The sequence below is a fragment of the Canis lupus genome, chromosome 9 (genome assembly GCF_003254725.2).
Source record: "Canis lupus dingo isolate Sandy chromosome 9, ASM325472v2, whole genome shotgun sequence".
Classification (NCBI taxonomy): Eukaryota; Metazoa; Chordata; class Mammalia; order Carnivora; family Canidae; genus Canis; species Canis lupus.
In genome coordinates this window covers 15,623,455-15,637,289 of record NC_064251.1, presented here as the reverse complement: position 1 = coordinate 15,637,289, position 13,835 = coordinate 15,623,455, and the positions used below count along the sequence as shown (strand labels likewise).

Below are 13,835 nucleotides of genomic sequence, written 5' to 3'. Positions count from 1 at the left end.
ACTCAGACAAAGCACAGAATTGAAGGAGAAATGAAGCACTGCTGGCTCTGCCCAGCATACAGTTAGCAATTTGTGTGCTCCTTTAATGCTGTTGAAGTCTCCAGCACCCTGGCTTGCCCACAGGCGGGCATGCATGCCAGGTATTCCAATTAATCTATAATCTAATCATAAAGGAAATATCCCATGTAGTCTGGTGAGTTAGCTGGTAGAACATAGGACATTCTGAGTTTCTTTTGTCCACAGAGAGCTTGAACCCAGACTTTCTTATGTCCTCATGTTCTTGCCTATCTGTGACAAAAGGAACTTACCCGGGGCTCTGAAGAAGCCATCTGTCCATGTGCAGAGGGGTATGCCTGGGAAAGAATGCTCTCTTCTGGTCACTCTCTGGTCACCACCAGTGTGGAGGTTTCCAAGTGGTTGATTGTAACTGACTCATCTTCAAGCCCAAACTGGCCATGGCACCTTGACAGCCTCACTAAACTACTTGCCTCTCAGGAATTGCAAGCAAGGTCAGGGAGCACTCCAGTCCAAGTGACAGCATCTCCTGTTTTCTTTCATTCATGGGGAAGTTTCCTATTTTGGCTCTTACGACTATATAACTATGACTTCAACGTGTGTGCATTCCTAAAACACTCGTGTAGCTGTCAGCCGTCATCCATTCACTGAGCTCCTATTATGTGGTGGTCTCTGGAAATATGACAATAAACAGCACTTGCTCTTGAGTAGCTTCCAGCCTAAGGGGGGGTAGGGAGATGAGAAGATGTATCCCAAGGTGGACTTGAACCCAGAGAGTGTTATGGGAATCCAGAGGAGGAACAACAGTAAAGTCCCCTGACCCCCAGGAGAAGCTCTAGAAACTTCACAGAAGAGGTGCCCTCAGAGTTGAGGGTCAGGCCATCAAGGGATTTAAGTACCTTGCTAAAGTGTTTGCGCTTAATCCCAAAGACAATGGGGATCCACTAAAGAATTTTTTAAAAGATTTTATTTATTCATTCATGAGAGACACAGAAAGAGAGGCAGAGACAAAGGCAGAGAGAGAAGCTGGCTCCCCTCAGGGACCCCGGGATCATGCCCTGAGCCAAAGGCAGATGCTCAACCACTGAGCCACCTAGGCGTCTCCCAGTAAATAATTTTTATTCTATTTTATTTATTTTTAAATATTTTATTTATTCATGAAATAGAGAAGCAGAGACACAGGCAGAGGGAGAAGCAGGCTCCATGCAGGGAACCTGACATGAGACTCCATCCCAGGACTCCAGGATCACACCCTGGGCTGAAGGTGGCGCTACACTGCTGAGCCACCCAGGCTGCCGGAGAATTTTTATTTTTATTTATTTTTTATTAAAGATTTTATTTATTTATTCATGACAGACACACAGAGAGGGAGAGAGAGGCAGAGACACAGGCAGAGGGAGAAGCAGGCTCCATGCAGGGAGCCCGACGTGGGACTCCATCCCAGGACTCCAGGATCTGGCCCTGGGCTAAAGGCGGCGCTAAACCGCTGAGCCACCTGGACTGCTCTGCCCAAGAATTTTTAATAGGGGAGTGACATGATCCGATTTGCTTGCAGAGGAATCACTCCTACTGCAGTCTGGAAGACTGGCTGGAAGAGGTGAGGTGAAGAGAAAATGTCTGAGGAGGGCAGCCCGAGTTTAGTGCCTCAGCGGTTTAGTGCCTCCTTCAGCCCAGGGCCTGATCCTGGAGACCCTGGATTGAGTCCCACATCGGGCTCCCTGCTCCAGGAGAAGGGAGAAGTCCCTTCTTCATGGAGCCTGCTTCTCCCTCTGCCTGTGTCTCTGCCTCTCTCTCTCTCTCATGAATAAATAAAATAAAATCTTAAAAAAAAAAAAAAGTCCAAGGAAATGAGTCCTACAATTTCCAGGCCGAAAAAGATGGCCCTGCAGAGGAGTGTGCTAATGGTCAGATTCACAACAAAGGAGACAAGACAGTTTGGCTTTGGTGTCTGATTGCTGCAACGTGTGAGAAGGAGCAGGAGAAGGAATCCAAGAGAATTTCTAGAATTCTGACTTGGGCAGAAATAAATTCAGGAAGAGGAACCATTTTGAGGGAAACAGATGATGCAGTCAGCATCTTGAGTCTGAGGTGCTTGTGGTACACGCTACGGTGAAGAGATCAACAGCTAAAATGGAAAACGAACTCAAATGAGAATTCCCACAGATCTACACTTGTCAGACCGTGGGCTGCACATTCCCTCTCCATGACGTACATTTGGAGCTTGAGATGTCGTGTGCAGAGCTATGTTATTACTCAGGTGCACCTTGAGGGTGCAGAATCTGAGCTACAGTCAAGAGGGCGGCTATGACAAACACCACACCAGGTGCTAACGATGACTCACAGCCTCCCAGGGTGGGGCCTTTTGGCAGTTAGAACCAGTGTGTGCGTGTGTGACCTGCTTCATCCGCACATGGGCCTGGAGCCAGAAAGAAGGGAGGCCCGACCCCCAAGGAATCTGACAACGGACAAGCAGAAGTTAGGGAAAATTAAAAGTGTGAGTCATGGAACGCTTATGCCATGTGCTAAACTCTGGCTGCTTTCATGACACCAGTAAGGGTGTTGGTAGGTTGACATTGACAGATTAATGGGAGAATAACTCCCTGAGAGCAGTTTGAAAGGGGAGAAGCAGAAGGTTTCACAGGCCTGCCTGAGATAGGCTGAATACCTAGGTAATAAAAGGAGGCATGCAAATACTCAGGTCGCCAAAAACACAAAATGCAAATCAAGCCAGCCTTTTGGACTCCTGCACCATCATCAGAGAGTGAACATTTGCAAGGAGCTACTGTATGCAAAGCACGGAGTTGTGGATTTTGCAGGTTCAGTTTCTGGGAAACAAAGCCCCTTCCTCACCCAAGGGCTCTTGTTTTGTTTTTTGAACTTGACCACAGTCTGGAGCAGCCCTGTCCCATAGATCTTTCTGCAGTGGTAGAAATGTCCTACATCTGTATGGTCCGGTATGGTAGCCACGAACACATGTGGCTACTGATCATGTGAAATGTGGCTAGTGAGACTAAGTAACTTAATTTAATATTTTCTTTTTTTAAATTTTCTTTTAATTAATTTAAAGTTAAAGGTAAGTAGTCACACATGGCTAGTGGCCACCATACTGGACAGCACAGTTCTAGACGTTTGCTGCCCTCATGTATGGATGGACATTCTGACTTTTTAAGCCACTGCAAGTGACTTAAAGAGGCTTTGTTTTTTATTTCAACCTCCAAAGTTAGTGTTGGATCATCATGAACAAAACAATTAAGATGCTTATGTTGGGTAATCACCTTCACACTTAAGGCTACCGTGCCTTCCGGAAGGTTCAGGTGACCTCACCGGTCAACATCCCACCGAGCCAGGCCTGGGGACAAACCAGCTACTGCTGGTATCAGGTTTACTGCCTCCTTCCAATGTAATGTTGGGTCCTTATGACCTGGAATCTAAATATTTGCCCATTGCTGATGGTAGAGGCCAATAATCCTGTTCCTAATTAGCAGAGTGAACGGTCCTGTGAGTTAAGAGTTGGTCTCTTAACTGGTTGGTATCCACCTTCTTTGCCCACGAAGAAGCAAATGCCATGACAACATGTCCTAAGTTCTTGAGGTTTGTGTATTTGGAACAGTGTCCCTTCCAGCAAGGATGAAAGATGAGAAAAGCTCATGACGCCCCTCTTCATGGAAGGTTGCCATACCTCCATATCCACCCACAAGTCCTGGGCTAATCATTTTCATCATTTTCTTTGGGAAAAATCAGAGCTCCTGTTTCTTCTCTGTGAAGGCTTGGGAAAGCGAAATACCCTGTCAATTATAGCAGGCTCCTCTAGGCCAGCGGCTGTCCCAGGGATGCTGTTGCCTGCTCATATTGAGAGACTGCTTTGCTTTTTCATCTACTAATCATCCAATTCCTAGTTGATTAGGTGGTATTTATTTATTCTACTCTGCTATTTATTTATTCTACTCTGATTAAACAGCTAACAAGGTTGTGTATAACTTCGAAAAGGGTCTAAACCTAAGTTGCCTCTTAAAATTACATTAGCATTTAGAAATGTGGCCTGGGATTGGGCTGAGGCAAAGGAAGGTATTCTGGAAGCCCCAGAACCTGTTCGGCCACTGGTACCTATTAGAGCACCATTTATAAAAATAGATACCAAGGCAGCTTATAATGTAACCTAATGTTAGTACAAACGTTAAGAGTCTCACATGTTCTTGCATTGATCCCACAAGATAAGCATTAATAATAAGTATCTCCTTGATGGGAAATTGAAGTGCTCAGAAGTGGCTTGTCTGAATTCACACTGTAATAAGGGAGAGAGATGGCCCTTGATGATAAGTGTTCTTTCTGCTATGCCACACCACTAACTTAAATGTATTTAGGAGGTACTGCTTTAAAGAACACGAGCTTGATGGTTATTGCTTTATCTTGGATTTAGATGTAATACAACCTCTGCTTGAGGTGCTGTGAAAGCCACTGGTGGTGGTGAGGTCATTGTGCACAATGGAGTGGCCACTGCATTTACTGTGCATTTGGGGATCTGCCCTCCTCTAGGCAGTTGTCTGGAAATGATAGCTTGATACTGGACCCATTACTTGATGGTAAATGTCTCACTAATTCCAGGTTAATCAGAATTGTGATCATCTGAGACAGGGTCAAGAGAGGAACAAGTGGCAGAAATTGCAATGTGAGCATCAAAATTTGGTGGTGGCACATTCATGTTGTGACTGTGGTAGAAGAATTCCCGTGGAGTAAGCCATCCATCCGCTCCTGTACTACCCACCAGTCAGAATGAACTCTCCTTTACAAATCAGAGGCAACACGTTCCTTGGAGTTTTCAGCCATAGGAGTCTCTAGAAGGGAATTAATTACTTAGGGGAAGGTTTACCTATAGAGGGCTTTGGTTAGATTTACACCTACTCATTGAACTGTATCTTTCTCCTGCTCTTTTCTTACTGATCCATGAATGATCTTTTGCAAGGGTAGTGCCTGATGTCATATCCAACACACTGAGCTCTGGAAATTGGGACTGATCTGGCCTGGATTCTCCTTTGGGAGGTGGCAGCATTCTTATAGCTTCCTCTAGGAGAAAGTCCTGGCTCCAGGACCTCCCTGGCACTGAGGATCCTATGAAAAGAGGATTGATAAATTCTGTATTTCCTCAGGATTTGAAATATAGCAGGGCAGGCCCAGACTATGAATGTTTAAGAACAACCAGATTTTCAAAGAAATTTGGGTGGGGATCCAAGCCTGGGAGGAGAACACTCCAAACCAACTCATGATCCTGGGGGCTGAAGAGTTCTGGATCTAGTTTATCTCATAAGGATCTCTGGCTTCATTTGTACACAGCAAAAGTTGAAGGGCTGAGACTGTGTGTTTGTGTGTGGTGGGGCTGGGGGGGGGGTGTTGGGGATCAGCATTATAAGCACACAAGTCAGATGGCTGATGAGTGATGCATTTGGTAACATTTTTGTTCCCTTGCCCTTCCTGTGCTCTTGTATCCAGAGACAATCCTCCGGTACACCCCAAGGAATATCTGTGATACGGACAGCAAAACAGAGGTGAATTTCACTGTGGAAAATTCTGATTTTTGTCACTCCTCTTGATAGAGAAGATATGACCTTGAAGGCACTTGTATAACCAAGGCCCAGACCCTTGGGATAGCATTACCCAGGAAAAATTTGAGATTATGTAAGTGATGTTGTTTTGGGTTCTCTGGCAGACTGAGGTACGGTGACAGAGTGCAAACATGAAAAATCCTGTTCTTATACTTTAGAAATTGCCAGTTTTATGCCTCCGACCACATATTTTTGTCCTTATTTCATCATCACTTTTATCTATGCAACCGTATCCTTTTTTAGATGTGGTCCAAGTGTTTTGCAATGATGATTTAAAGAATGAATAATTTTTATAGCATAAAGAACACTACAGAAATCTGTCAACAGCCTGTCCCCCCAAACAAAGTTTGTGGAGAGGAGCATGAAATTTCAAGTCTTAGAATATCCCAAATGTGCAAGGACTGCTGTGCAAAATGGCCACGTGAGTCTTTGTGTGAAAACAGAAGAACCCAGCTGCCCATTTATTTATCAGTCTAGAGAGATTGCTGCATGCTACTGTTTGACGTACGTAATATTTTTTTTTTTGGCTGTCCTTGGGTTTTGTTCCTATGTGCAAAAAAACCGTGAGAATTTATCTTCATGCTAAAATGTGTTGATTTTCAGATTAATCTCACTCCCTAAGTTTAATCAGCAGCAGGCATTGTATTTTGTCTTTGACTAACAGGAAACAATCCAGGCGATGTGTTCTTTTCGATGGTGCCAGTTTTGTAAGATAGTCTTTTCTTTTCAGACTTGAGGTGGAATATTTTATCATGTGATTTTATGTTTCTTAATAGGGAGTATATATCTCACCCAGGGATACATCCGCATCCATAAACATCAATCATTGATGTTTTTAAGGTATCCTTTGAACATTAAATAACCATGGTGTGAACATCCCAGATTAAAGGAGAAATCCCAATGAGAACTTGATGGATATCAAGTATCCAGGATCTATCTTAGAGATCCACGCTGCTGACAGAAAGAGAGAGTCCATCCTCTAGAGTATATTGCAGGCATAAAATATTAAATAAGAATTCATAAAAGGCATATTACTCATCTTAAATCAATTCACCATGCTAACAAACGGTGTTGAATGCAGCTTGTGGTACTTAGTGCTTACATAGGATAAGTAAAATTCTTACTCAGATAAGATCTTAAACATGAAATATGATCATAGAGTTCAGTGGGCACCCTCCCTCAGTTAGACTGCCTGGAAAGGAACCCCGACTCTACCACGCACTGGCTGTGAAGTCTTGGATCAAATTTCTTATCTTTTCTAAGGCTCAGTTTCTCATTTGTAAAATGAGGTAAATACATAGAGATTTATGAGAATTAAATAAGCTAGTATGGATAAAACGCTTATTAGCACAGTGCTGGAACATTGTAAGCACTCAGATTATGTTACCTACAACTATTATCATATCACTATCATGTTGATCTTATTATTTTTATTTTTATCCAGACAGAAATATTTGAACAATTTCTAGTTACTAGAGGATGTAGTTTTTACATTTTACTTTATTTTTTAATGATTTTTTAAAAGTTTTATTTATTTGAGAGAGAGTGACAGATACCAACAGAGATACTGAGAAAGAGCACGAGTAGGGAGGAGAGGGAGAAGCAGGCTCCTCATTGAACAGGGAGCCTGATGCAGGGCTCAATCCTAGGACTTTGGAATCATCACCTGAGCTGAAGGCAGGTGCTTAACTAACTGAGCCACCCTGGTGCCCCCATTTTACTCTATTTAAAAACCAGACTAAGTAATGCACTGGGTTAGGCTATAAGCCCATACACATATATATCTATTTTTTAAAAATTTATTTATTCATGAGACACACACACACACACACAGAGGCAGAGACACAGGCAGAGGGAGAGGGAGAGGGAGAAGCAGGCTCCATGCAGGGAGCCCGACACGGGACTCGATCCTGGGTCTACAGGATCACGCCCTGGGCTGAAGGCGGTGCTAAACCACTGAGCCACCCGGGCTACCCCACATATATATATCTTTATATCTGTATCTTTTTTTTTTTTAAGATTTTATTTATTTATTCATGAGAGACACAGAGAGAGAGGCAGAGACACAGGCAGAGGGAGAAGCAGGCTCCATACGGGGGAACCCAATGTGGGGCTCGTTCCTGGGACTCCAGGATGATGCCCTGGGCCGAAGGCAGGCACTAAACCGCTGAGCCACTCAGGGGTCCCTTTATATCTGTATCTATCTTATGGTTATATGGACAGATCAGATAGGTATAGATGCAGGTGTATAGAGAGATTACGCTGTGCTTTAGAAGGCCCAGTGCCTCAACTGTTGAAATCAGAGAGCTGTAGCATTTCTAATTTAGATGGTGCCTTGGAGACAATCTCCATTAGGCCCATGAGGAAAGAAGATTCCTGGGCCCAACTGGGTGAAAGGGGACAGTCACACAGCAGAGGAGCGACTCAGACAGTAGTCAGGATGGGAGCTCTTGCCCCTGCATCTCCCTGCCCTGACCTTTAGGATTCTCCAACACCTTTTTGAGTTGGCTTTTTCACAATTCAACCACACATACGCCAGCAGCAGCAGCAGGATATCTCCCAGAGTTCTAAGTACCTGTTTGGAAGATGACCCACTTAAAAACCGGGATCTCTCCAAATTTGTCTCTTGTCCCCAAAATTGATCTCGTTTCTTCTCATTTGGGTCTTTTCTGTATTCTTGTCGTCTCAGACAAGCCTGCAAAATAAAAACAAATGTTTCTTTGGCTTAGGTCTACAGTAACTTTAGTCTTTGATAATTTTTGCTTAATTCCTATCATGAGGAACATGAAATGCATAAGGTCCATCTCCAAGGGCTCACTGACACCTTTACTAAGTGTGAAGACGCCCAGCCTGGCATCATTCTCTCTTCCCTCTGCCCAAAATGCTAGGTCAAAAATAGTAGTCAGTGCTTTAATAAATTAAAATAACAAACCAAGAGGTGTTTTGACAAGTATTTCCCCAACAATTGCCTTCTTGGGACAGGAAGTACCTGACGATACAGGATATTAACTTCCTCTTCTGTATTAATGCGCTTCAGAGCTCCCCTCATCCTACTGCTGCTCTACAAGGGGTTCTTGGATCACACCTGGTTACAGGGTAAGACATTTCCTCCATGCACACAAGAGCTTTAGCATGTGCGCTTCCTTCCACGAATGCCTTTCATGGGATGCTCACAGGATGGCAAATCCTGCAGATCAACTCAGATCCAGCTCATGTGGAGTCTTTCCTTGCCTAGCTCCTCTTCCCCAGGCCAAATTAATTGCTCCTTTATACATACACAGCTTGAATTATGCAAAAAAAATTTTTTTTTACTGTTGTATTTAGTTGTTTTGTTTTGAGCCTGTGTATGCTGATCAGTGAGAACCCTCAGGGTAAGGACCACCTCTTATCTTTTGAATCCCCCAGCATCTAGCATTTAATGCTAGCTGAATTGCATTATTGTTTCAGAGGGAAATATCAGTCCCCAAATGCAAAATAAAAAAATTAAAATAACTGACAAAAAAAATTTCCATTTAAAAAAAACAAAATTAAGAGAAAATCTATCACCAATATTTTTTTCTTCCAGAATCAGGACCAAAAAAAAAAAACCACCCCAAGGACATCATGTGCTATTGGAGGTGTCAACTGGTATTTTAAATAGTTTAAAATAGTAAAACTTCTTGGAGAATTTCTATAGATTCAGTGCCCGAATTCACCTTTGTGCTGCTAGAGCCAAATTATTCGCTGTCATGATAAAGAAACGCAGTGTAAAGACCAACAATACTGTTTCTAAACAGGGCCTGACATCTCCCCTTCCTGGCTGGGTTGAGAAAGGAAAGATTCCTTCCGCATTTTCCCCCTTTGTTAGAAAATGCATCTCCTTCCTTGATGTGGAAGGACTTGCCAGAATTTCACGCCTCTGGGAAAGCCTAATATTATGCTACATGGTTAAAAATAGAAATGACCTGATATTAACAAAACATTAACCACTTGGAATTGGGAACAGCGGTTTGGTTACACTGTGCTTCACAAGTGAATTGCTGGTGAGGCACTGGCCACAGGGCTCATGCTTTGTGGCCAGGTGGTACCTGCGGCAAGTGGAATCCTGGAGAAAAAAGTGTACCATTCCACTCTGCCTTCTTTGGAAAGGGAGAGCACTCCAAAATGGTTGCCCCCCTCCCTTATTTTCCTGTCTCACTGTTAATCTTATTTTATTTTTTTAAAGATTTTATTTACTTATTTGACAGCGCACACAAGCAAGGGGAGCTGCAGAGGGAGAGGGAGAAGCAGGCTCCCAGGTAAACTGGGATCCTGATGTGGGGCTCGATCCCAGGATTCCAGGATCAATGACCTGGGCAAGGGTAGACACTTAATGATTGAGTCACCCAGGCACCCCCCCCCCCCCCCCGGTTAATCTTATTTTCAAAAACTATGCTAATATAGATGGCAAGCCATTTTAATAAATCCTGGGCAGTGGCTTTTTTTTTTTTGTTTTTTTCAAATTAATTAATTTAGAGAGCGTGGTAAGGGGCTGACTCCTCATTGAGCTGACTCAAGCTGACTCCTCATTGAGCACGGAGCAAACAGGGGGCTCGATTCCAAGACACTGAGATCATGACCTGAGCTGAAATCAAGAGTCGGACACTCAACCAACTGAGCTACCCAGGTGCCCCGGCAGTGTTTGTTTTAATAAATAATTTGAGCAAGAAACCCTCCCAAAATACTGGACAGTAACTGTGATAAGTAAGTTAAACAAACACGGAGTAATAAACCAAGGTAAACTCGAAGAGAGTTAGCAGAGAGTTGAATGACATTCAAGTAAAGATGGGCCTCTTCTTTTCCAATGACTTCAGATCAGAGCCCGTTTGGGAGGAGCTCTGGCTCAGAGTGCTGTTTCCTGAAGCGGCAGATGTCTGTGTTATCCTAACCGACTGGGATTAAAGGCACAAGAAGCAAATGCTGATAGGCTAAAAGTGGAGGACAGTGTTAGCAAATGCACGCAAGACCAAGGCAGATTTTGTGGGATGAACAGAATTCTTGTGGGTTGAGTGTTTTTTGAAAATTCTCTCCAAGAATGCATGCAACTTAAATATTTCTTTACCAAAAGGGGAGGAGGAGTAGAATGGTTTGCAATGTCGAAAAAAATTTTTCCCCTCTGGTTCCTTATGCCTCTTCTCATAGAGGAGCCGGAGAACAAACGAGTGTCAGGGTAGGTAATTTTTATCTTAATACAGCCAAACAACCTCTCTGTGTAAATCAAACATTAGTCCTCTTGAAGTTATAGCTTTGCCGAGTTGAAGGAACACAGGGACAGAAGCAAGTCCAGACTTCCAGTCCCAGAAATAGCAAGAACCCAACCGTAAGTAACTGTCCTAGGGGCTAGTTTTCTGGTTGTTTGTAAACGTGAATGATTTTTTTTTTCTATTTTTGATGCTGGTGTCGGTTCTACTTTGGGGGTCCTGGAGTGACAGAGCAGAGTGTGAAATCCATAGGGTGAGGAGGAGGAACTGATTTGTAACTCATGATATCCCGGAGCTCCCCTTCCTCTGGAACTTTAAAAATATTCCCCTTTCAATTCCACACGTCTGGAGCTAAATTGCTATAAATAAGTTTCTCTTCATGTGAGAGAACTGGCTGAGGACAGTCTTAAAATCGAAGGCTTCAGGTAACCCCTTATTTCCTCCTTGAGCTGGGTGGAGGTGGGCTTTCTCCTTCACTCCTCCTCTGCCACCAGCCCCTAGGGCCCCCGCCCCAGCCCAACCCTCTGGATGGCCCAGTGAGGCTGCCTCCCCAGAGCACAAGCTACTGGAGTGGGGGCAGAACACAGAATGTGCATATATGCCTGTGGGGGATAACGTGGGTCTTGTGACTCACTGTAACTCAGTACGGGTAAACATGACAAACCCCAGCTCTGCCACTTTCTCGCAACGTGACCTTGGGCAGGCAGGCTAACTAACTCCATTGGTTCTTGCTTCCCTCATCTCTAAGAGGGAGATGCCCTGTGCCGCCAGCCAGCCAGAGTCTGGAGGCCCTGTTGGCAGGATGCTCAGCAGGGTGACCGGCTCCTGGCCAGGTTCAGGGAAAGGCACTCATCACCACCGTCATCAGCGTCATCATCATCATTATCATTATTAGGCTTTAATTGTTGTTTCTGATCCCATTGCTTGGTCTACGTCTCTTTCTAAAGCCAGCCTTTGCCAAATCATGTGACTCTGATCAGGGAAGAAGAAAGACTCTTTCTGTCCAGGCCTGAAGTTTCATCCCTGGTTTTTGTGCCCTGGAGGCAGAGGTTTGTTTCCTAAGCCTGCAGTTTCCCTCCACCCCACCAGACAACTGAGGAGATCCTGCTCAGGGTCAGTTGGGGTGCCTCGAAAACCACCACTTTTTCTTCAGTGTTACAGCTTTCTGAGTGGGAGGGGGGAGGTAGCGGGGGGTGGGGGGAGCGGAGGGGGATGATTGTGGGAGGGGGGGCTCAGTTTCTTCTGTGTATTCAACTACCAGTCCCGCCTTCTGGTCCTCCTCCAGCCTCCTGGTGCCTTAGGAAGCCAAGGGCCACAGGAATGCTTTCCAGCCTCACAGTCCCATGGCCATGACCGTCTCTACCTCTCCAGTGCGGTGGCCTCTGCTGAGGTTATTGTTGCTCCAAGTCCCCAAGCATGGAGAGAAGTGTGAGTTGCCACTGCTTCGGTTGGTACTTTGCTGCTGTTCTTAAATTCAAACGTGCATAACCCCGAGTCTGGGGATTGGATGATCATTGGTGGCATTCTTCAAGTTCATAAGTTTGGAGGAGGTAAGAAATCAGAGGCGTAAAAACCATCTGACATGATATTCTCCTCAAATGAGTTTCTTTTCCTGTTCTATTACAGAAGCACAGACGTCAGAGGTGAGCAGGGCAGAGAACCCTCCCCTCTGGCTCCTGCGGCAGGGGAAGCTGAATTTTCTCTACTCCCTCAATCTGCCATCCTCCGCCACTGGGCATAGTCTCCTATCATGTCTTTGAACAAGTTTATAGCGTCACGTTCAGTTGTTTGCTCGGTACTTGAAAGATCGAGATGAGTAAATGACAGGAAATGAAACCCATCCGAACACATTTGATAGATTACAGAATATCATTCTGAAATGCCAAGTGTAAGCTTTCTCTCCAGCTTTCAGTAGACATTAATGGCTAAATTCTGCCTCAAGTTACATAAACACGTTTGACCAAAACAAGGAAGGAAAAAAAAATCTTCGCAGCATGAACACCCTTGAAGAAATAGAGCCAAATCCTGAGATGGCATGTAATTATGTACTAGCTACCAGATTCTGAAATAGCATGTAATATGCCAAATAGATGTTTATTTCCTCTTGTTTTTTCAAAAGGGTCCCACCCAACCACTGAAAGGAGCAGCATCAAAATAACTCAGAGTGGGTTTAAGCCACCTCTCCTCTTGCCAGCACACAGACCTGTAAAGGCACTGCTAATTTGGTATGCACCAACCCGTAGCGTATTTTGGGATGTAACAGGAGTAGTGTACACAGGAGGTTTGTAAGGGCTTCAATTTGAGCCAGTTCATTAAAGGCGAGTAAAGCACAGGAAGGAATCTATGGCAAATATATATGATTTAGGAGTCATATCTAGTTATTAGGTCTTACATTATTTGTACACCCTGAAATGGGGAATCCCTAGTATCCAGGAAGGTTGCTGCACTGTGTGAAGGCTGGGATTCCTTGACCCAGGGTTTCAGTATCGACCTGATACAAAGTCTACCTTAGTAAATTATCTAGACACACACAGGTCATATATGGACCAAATTATTGAGGGGTTATTAAGGTCATGCAATTGATTCTTAAACCCCTACTTTAAATCCTTTCTGGAACAAGACAGGGGAGAGACTAAATCATACAAATAGCTCACCACTGTTCCCTTCAAAGTCGTTTCTGTGGGTTGCTATATATTTAATTCAACAATACTCAGAACATATTAAAGACAGCCATATTTATTTTTTGCAGACTTTGTGGTGAGTGGTTTTGGAAATGCTCAATGAGGGTGGACTTGACCTTGAGAAATAGTTACAAGTCAGCTGAATCTAAGACTGATAAACAGAGTTGGTGGTCAGGTTAGGTAATGCGGGCTCACATCAATGACAGGCATTCGGTTCAACATAGAAGAGTAAGAAGCTGTGGTCCAGATTGAGAGGAAGTCACCCAGAAGACAATTTCAATACAATTTCCTAAGCAATGTGAAAGAGGGATAAAAGGGCGCTT

At 44.1% G+C, this 13,835-nt stretch overlaps 1 protein-coding gene and 1 long non-coding RNA gene across 6 annotated transcripts in view; one reads left to right on the top strand and one right to left on the bottom strand.

Moving 5' to 3' along the window:
- MARCHF10 (membrane associated ring-CH-type finger 10) overlaps positions 1-13,835 on the bottom strand; it is an 88,774-nt gene that overhangs the window by 63,161 nt on the left and 11,778 nt on the right. For all 5 annotated transcript variants that reach the window (XM_025436533.3, XM_025436537.3, XM_025436536.3 and 2 more), the window contains exon 3: positions 8,188-8,307. In XM_025436533.3, the coding sequence (XP_025292318.1) occupies positions 8,188-8,307 (120 nt within the window). The remainder of the gene's footprint in view (positions 1-8,187; positions 8,308-13,835) is intronic.
- On the top strand, positions 10,184-12,918 carry LOC125755811 (uncharacterized). The gene is made up of 2 exons (XR_007413161.1): positions 10,184-11,944; positions 12,117-12,918. It is a non-coding gene; the product is annotated as an uncharacterized LOC125755811 (long non-coding RNA).